Genomic DNA, 8,195 nt, shown 5'->3' on the forward strand with positions numbered 1-8,195 from the left:
GTGTCAAAATTTCAAAGGAATCGGTAGGAACAAACAAACATTACATTTTTATTTATATAGATAGATAGAAGATGATCTGCTTTAGTTCATTTTCACAGGAAGGCAATGCCTCACAGAAAAGCAAACTTAGGGAGTCGTACTCGTAGCGCCATCTGTTGGACATAAAAGCCTTAACCTAGATTATATATTTTAATTTATATGAATGTTTAACGGAATAATATACAGCCTATGTCCACTCTGAGGTTCCATTCTAAATATTGGTGAAAGAATTTTTGAAATCGGATGAGTAGTTTCGGAGATTACCTGCTGCAAACAAACTTACTTACATACATACTTACAAACATTACCTCTTTATAATATTAGTATAGATATATAAATGAAGATGTTTGTTCGTTTGCTCGCTATACACACCTAAGCCGTCCTACCAATTGCTACGAAACTCAGTAGTTACGTTTACATACTTCTAACTTAGATAATGACGTACACCTCAGCACAAAATATCGATTGGGTTTCTATAAATTAATTAATTTCCATCTACATTCGATTTGCTGGCTTTACAGTTAACTCCATCTATTGCTAAAGTATTTAGTTAAATAATAGACTAAATATAATTCTTACAATAAAGGATATAATTTTAAAAAATATATATTATATTCACTTAATTACTGCGACAATAATGTAGCACGAAATAGACGCGCAATAGTCGCAGCATCATTACTGCGACTATTGCGTAGTGATTTGGCCCTGTCGCAGTAATGATTTATCATTACTGCGACAGGGCCAAAGGGTTGGCCACGAAGAGTTTTCCAGGTTTTCTTCACGTTAGTAACACTTAAATGTCTAGCTTTCCACAAAAGTCTTCCTGGGATGCATCCTCTCAGCAGATTTTTCACTTGTCCTGTTGCCTTAACAAAATAAACCAAACCAATTTTTACGAGCCATTATTTATTATAACATCAATACAATGTCGGGCTGCAATTTTTCGTCACAATGTTTTCAATTCTTTTAGCGATGTCTTACTCCTGTACATCGTACTTTTCCTGTTATAATAAAGTGCTGGTCATCTATCTAACTCTTCTCAGGGGAAAATTTTGAGTTGAAGTAATGTAACTTCCTCTTTAAATCGCAAGTTCGTATATAGTCAACCTGGGTCTCCTGCTCATACGTTTCGACTTCTGGTCTCAACTTTCATCTATCTAACTCCTTTCTCGAGATTAAGGAAGGACAGACAGATGTGGCCGTAGGCCATAGTTTTATATATATTTTTTGTTAACTTTAGCTAGACTCAGTATTTCCTTTGTTCTTTTGTCTTATCTGTTCTAGAACTTTCTCCCTTAATCCCTATTCCCTCGGGTGACATCACCGATTCTGTGAAACAATGTCAAGAGAAAAGGAACAACAAGCCCCTGGGGAGAAAGGAAGTGAAGAAAGGAGAAGAAGAGCTGGGACTTCGTCGAGAGAAGACGGAGAAACGAGTGCGGTCCTGATCGAGGAGTCGAGCAAGGAGTGAGAAAAACCTTGCGAAAGAAGGCCGAAGGAGGATCATACCTTGATCGCCTAGAGAGAGATCAGAGGTGTTGGTACCTTGTAAGAGACGGCTGAATTATAGAGCAACGGTGGGCAACCCCCGGCCCGCGGGCCAGCTACGGCCCGCAAAAAGTTTCTATCCGGCCCGCGAGATGTTTAGAAGAAATTATAAATAAATATTTTTCGATGTAATTCGTCTAGTTTAAATTGAATATTATTTTCTGAAGTGTTGTGGCAGCAATGACAGGAAAAAATAAGGGAGTCATTTCCTTATTCAAACAAAAAATGGGAGAACAGAATTTTTCTAAATTATTTATATCTCATCGCATCATCCATCAAGAAAATCTATGTGCAAAAGCTATGCAATTAGAAAATGTAATGTCTGTCGTATCCAACTACATAGTGCTGTTTTTATTGTGTTTAAAGTCACTTAGATTTTACAAATAGGTGAGCCGTTCACAGCCCGGCACACGCATTTGTAAAATCTAAGTGACTCATACAACATGGAATTCATATAAAACGGAATAATCAACAGTGTTATGGGGGGGTCGACTGTAGTAATTAATTTCTTTTTATTTATTTATTTCATATTTGCAGACTAAAAATTTACAGGTCACAAGGTGTCAATTTACTACTATGGCCCGCGGAAAAAACGTAAAATTTATTCTGGCCCATGTTATAAAAAAGGTTGCCCACCCTTGTTATAGAGTAACGTAGGACCGTTGCTAAGAAATCGAGTTTCCCCAGATTCAAGTAACAACAAGCAGGAAGACCACAAGACAACCCCCAGAAAACGTAGGCGTTCATAAGAGGAAAGAAATTAAGGTCTGGAGCCATTCAAAAATTCAAGACGGTGAATCATCCGAGACCACGTGGTAGAAAATTCCCGGGTGTTTTCCCTTTTATTCTACTCCTATCCTTATGTATATTTTATTTCTCCTTCCTTAGTTTGTAAGTAGGTTAAATTTTAGTTATAAGTCGCCCCCACGTGTTTTGTTTCCTTTGTCACGTGTTGGTTGCCACCACAGAGAATTGTTAGTGTAGACGATTATTATATGTATATTGAACCCAATAGACTGTAAGTTGGAATCATTTTAAAGAACCTGTGTTTGAGAATAAAAATCTTTAGTATTCTTACTCGGTTTATTTGTTTCCTGTTCGCAATAATACATTGCCACCTAACGGAACATCACACAGAATGCGGAAAATTTCTGCTGTTTGTTTTTTTGCTTTTTCTTTAGAGGAAACCAGGGCCACTTGACCCCTCTAGGTGTGTCACTGAGCATGATGATATATGCGAATCTCTTATATATGTTACCGCTAAAGCTCGAAATCCGTTAATGTGCGCATTACCTAGCTAATCTGCAGATTAACTAGGTTGATCCGTTAAAGCTGCGAAAATTATTCCATTTCTCAAATTACCTAGTTAATGTTCAGATTATCTAGGTAATCTGCAAATTACCTACTAGGCACTCGGTAAAGTGAAAATAAGATTTCTGCTGGAACAACAGCAACGTTTCTGTACGCTTAAATTAACATGTTATTTATTTAATTTTTAATATCTAAAGGATCAAGTTAATACAATCAACAAATTAGTTGATTGAATCAATCATCAATCAATTAAAAAACTTTAATACAAAAATCAAACGGTTTAAAATATCACTACAATTAGGGAAAGTAATTTGCAAAACATATGATAAAATTGTACGTACTTATTAGTGCAATCTAAAGATTGGTGACACTTTGAATTACGTAGCAATTGGTTTTTGCGACAAGCACGCCTATTTGTGGTACATTTAGATTTGCAGTCACATTTTCTGAAACCCTGCCCAGTACCAAGGGATTGTTTTATTGCTGTTTGACGTAAAGATATTTCTACAGCAGGGACATCCATCTTCTTTCGTTAAAAATCTCTCTTTGCAAACACTGAATTCAGATTTTGCATACAATTGTTTTAAAATACCTGTTTTAGTATCAAGTTTATAAAAGCCATCCTCTGTTTTACTAAGAACCACAGCTAAAATTGAACGTGCATCAGTTTTTGCTCTGTCTTCTTCGGGTACTTTAATTCTCACAGCGAAACCTTCATCGACGTTTGGGTGCTTTGCATTAGAAACTGCTAACATTTTCTTTGCTTGCTTTTCTAAACATTTCTTGGCTTCATCACGCTGTATTTTCTGATCCATATTCTTTTTACAGATGATGCACAATACATTCTTACCATACCCTTCCTCTTTAGGATCTACTTCACCACAAACTGCGTGAACAAACATATTACACGATTTACACTTGTGAGCACTTGATGCTGCTTTTGAGCAAACAATACAGACTATGTCTTGTATAGTGCTCTTTACAGGCTCCGTACGAAACTGTGATGGCGATTCTGCTGAAGTTGAGAGTAACTCAGTGATGACTTCTTCAACTTGCAGAGGCGATTCCTTGGAGGTGCAGGGTAACTGAATATTCTTCGTGACTGCATCATCAATCAACGGTATAGAAGGCAGTTTAAGATTACTATCGGTAAATTCTTGTATTTCTATAGGTGATTCTGTAGAAGCGGGGGATAACGGAATGTCCTCTTGAGTAAGATTTGACTGTGATCTCATAATCACAGTCTCTTGTGAATCTTCTAATTTTTCAAGGTCTTCTTCAGTTTTTATCGAATGTCAAACAATTCTCCGGCATGGACAAACTTTTTCAAACCTTTCTCGCGCATCTGGCAACGGCTCAATGAGTTTTTCACAGCCTCGTACAGTCAACACATCACACCTTTGAATTATTTGATAATCTCGAGATGATTCTTTCTTTTTGGAATCTTTTATTTGCTTTACATCTTCAATTATGGAATCATACTTTGGTTTGTTATTAAAACACTACGTATTATATTTTAAATCTTCGCTAAAGAGGTTTGCGAAGAATCTTTTCTTGATTTTTCTCACCAATTCGGTGCTTGCTTGCATTCTAGGATTTAAATTTATCTACGTAAAAAGAAGGGGTGGGGAAAAGAAGTGAAAGAAACAAACTTTTGAACTTTAACGATACGGAAGCCGTTAATTTAATGTACAGATTACCTAGATACTCTGCAAATTACCTAGGTAATTTGAGAAATTGAACAATTTTCGCAGCTTTAACGGATCACACTAGTTAATCTGAAGATTAGCTAGGTAATGTACACATTAACGGATTTCGAGCTTTAGCGGTAACATATATAATAATAATGTATACGCTATATGAGAGAGATTTTCTTTTGATGTTTCTTTTCTAGTTTTATGATTCCAGGAAACTAATAAAATTAGTCATACGAACTCGGAGGGAAATTTTATCAAATTATGAAAAAGGAAGCTATAAAAAAAATTTGAAAAGAAATAAATTTGACCAAGTTCTTCTATTTAACATGTTAAGTTAATAAAATAGAAAACAATTTTTTGAAAATTTTGCTTTATTAATTAATTGTTACTTTATGCGTGGCTTTGAGTGTTCAAGACCATGCAAAACCACACACGGTTTATTTTCATCAATAATTTTTGACATTGTCCAGTCGGTTTCCCTGTGAGTATTTTAACCGAATGAAAAATGCTTCGTACTGATCTTAAGACGCTCTATGCTTTGTAATTTAAATTATGTCATTATCTTTCATAAGATTCTAAATAGGATTTGTTTCCATGCAAAGAGAGATTGGAAGTTCATGGCGTTTACACGATAAATAACCCCCTATTCTCCAGGGCAATTGCATTTAGTTATTACGTAGCAGACGAGATATATAGCCAGGTGCAATGTTTGTGTTACACAACTTACACCTCGTAGGTATATAATTATATAGTGTGTACGAATTATATCAACTATACGTTAGATTCTTTGATAATGAGAGATATTTTTTAAATTTATTTGACACATTAGTTATAAACTAATTTTCATATTGTCAACAGCTAAAACAGAATTAGAACTAATTCTGTCTTGTCGTAACTATTGTAATTTCACTTAACATTTTTCATTAAATAAATTTTTAAGTTTCATTTATATATCAACAAAAAGAGAACAAAATCTTGTTTCGTACATCAGTTTGCTGCTTTCTGAGATATAAATAATTTAAAAAAATGTATGTGTTACACAAATAGAAGATCTCCACTGCATTGAAGATTTTTCTTATTTTTCCTAGTCTTTTAAGTATTTTAAAATGCATGAACAATATTATGTATATAAATGCAATATCATCGTCTTTCTTATTCATTGTAATACTATAATATCATCACATCATTGTATTGTGTTTTCATATTTTTATTTATAGTAATATGCCACATTAAAATTTTTATATTATAAATTGATTATCTTTCAGACATTATTGAAAAATCTTGGGATGCTGTGAATTCCTCTCACTGTAATTCTCAATGTGACAAAAATGCTGGTTGTTTTTGCGGATCGACTGGAGGAAAGTTTCAATGTGCTTGTCTTCCTGGATATAGAGGAACTGAAACCGATAATGAATGCAAACGTATGTAAATTCTAAAATTATTATTGATATAAGTTATCAATGAATTTTTTCGGAATACGTTAGAAGCTGAATTGTTAGCTGCTTCTTTTCCCATTTATTTACTTTACGTGCCCTAAAAGTTTGTGCCCTCGACGCATGGGACATTTTGATCGTAGAGTAATTTTGAGTTAGTGTTTTGTTTAACTTGCCTCATCAAGAACAGTTATACACGCAGTTAGAAATAGGAATGGACCATCACGGTAATTGACTGCAGTATCACGTGATTTTGACTTCACTGCCTCTTTTTCCCTCTAGAAGAAGCACGATTGTATAGAGTCGACATAGAAATGGCCTCGCAAAGTTAGGATTTTTTCCTGGGATTAAATCATATGATGATTAACAATCTTAATGATACATTGATCCTAGCAAAGAGTAGCATCGAAAGTTATTATGAACAAATTTTCTAAGTACGTAATGGTGCTCATTATGCTAATTTCATAGATACGTATATTTGAAAGCACAATAATTATACGTAAGCTAGTGTTTACGTCGGGTATAGAGTATATAGGAGTAATGCAATTAAGTGCTTCCGGAAGAGAGTGAGAGGCAGTGATGTTAAAGTCACGTGACATTTGCAGCCAATTACCGTGATGATTCATTCGTATTTCTAATGCATGTGTTCTTGCTATGTCGGTTATTTTTGCACGTAAGAAATATACTGTATAAATAAAATAACAACTTTGTGAGGACCCAACCGAGGTCCGAAATCATGTAAATCGCGATATTCCAATGATTAAATAATAACGATAGATTAAATATGAGAGGGAGAGGAAAATCCCATATATTAAACAACGCGGCACAAAATGTAGACAACGAGTGTCGGATGACTCGAACACATGTTAAATGAAATGTCAGTATCAGAATAAAAAGTTATAAGTCAGAGACAAGTGGTCATATGCAGATAGAACTTTGACCCCAGCGCTCATAAACAATCAATCTAGGGAAACAATTTCAGAAAAGAGAGAAAGATTTAAGAGAGATAAATCATTGCATATGATCGTTCGAGTACCCAGATGACAGAAATCGCGAGTAACGGAGCTAAAATATGAGCGCGAGTCTTGCAATTTTGTCAACAATCGACAGAACGGCGTCGAGCAGACACCTGGAATCGGACCTTTCCCGTGACCCGAGGCGGTGTCAGTTTATCCCAAAACAAAAGAGAGACCAATCGGGAAGCGAGAAAGGGGATGAAGGGCCAATCGGAAGTCCGAATAGTGGTAGAAAAAACTATAAAAATCCGAAACTCGAGATCGGAAAGCTCTCCTCCGACTCCCCGAAACGTCGCGACTGATATTGTGGAGTGTCGTCGGAAAGAACTTTGGACTCCGCCGCTTTCAACTTCATCTCGTCCGCCTTGATCAGCGACATCATCTCGTCCGCCCCGGGGCCAGACAGACGCAGAACTTCTCGCCTATCTGCATCTCCGAGCTAGTGAAGGACTGTCGATTGTCGATGTAAGCATAAATGTTAACAAATAAACGGATTTCTTGTGTAAAACACTTGTCGTCATTTGCCTCCTCCGTCACAGCCCACATACAACAACCTTCCCTTAGGTTCATCCTGACACGGGATTAATAGATCCCACCTAGGAGACGGCAACCTTACACAGGTGCCGTGGAGCGGGTTTCAAGTCCCCTATCTCCACCGGGTCGGCCATCTTACAACTTCTAGCGGTCCGGTCAGATCAACCCCACGTGTAGGCGGGAGATTTGGGGAAATCTTCTGTTCGGGGTCAGCAGGACGTCAGTCGAGCAAGACGTATGACTGGCCGTGTTATGCTTCGAATGACGTCATGCGCGCGCACTTGTTTGCCGCGGCAAACTTCCACATGAGCAAGCGATCGAGTTTCCGAAGCATGGCACTGACTTAAAACGGCTACATATTTTAATTGTTTACAAAGTTTTATTATATAAAAATACTTTGATATTTACTAAATAATGATTAATGCTAAATAAATAAACATGAGTTATATAATATTAAATATAATCTATATATATAAAATTGCTTGTCCTGATTGACTGACTGACTCACTGATTCATTATCGCCCAGAGCAAACCACTGAACCTAAAGAGGTGAAATTTAGTACACAGTTAGGGTACGTTACGAAAACGCACACTAAGAAGGGATTTTTCGAAATTCC

General features: G+C 36.2%; 1 protein-coding gene across 1 annotated transcript in view; it reads left to right on the top strand.

Moving 5' to 3' along the window:
• LOC111616870 (sushi, von Willebrand factor type A, EGF and pentraxin domain-containing protein 1-like) overlaps window positions 1-8,195 on the top strand; it is a 184,934-nt gene that overhangs the window by 9,174 nt on the left and 167,565 nt on the right. The window contains exon 3 of the mRNA XM_023358224.1: window positions 5,861-6,016. Within this exon, the coding sequence (XP_023213992.1) occupies window positions 5,861-6,016 (156 nt within the window). The remainder of the gene's footprint in view (window positions 1-5,860; window positions 6,017-8,195) is intronic.

This window comes from Centruroides sculpturatus, unplaced genomic scaffold, assembly GCF_000671375.1.
Source record: "Centruroides sculpturatus isolate CEXI.00-Female unplaced genomic scaffold, Cexi_2.0 scaffold24, whole genome shotgun sequence".
NCBI lineage: Eukaryota > Metazoa > Arthropoda > Arachnida > Scorpiones > Buthidae > Centruroides > Centruroides sculpturatus.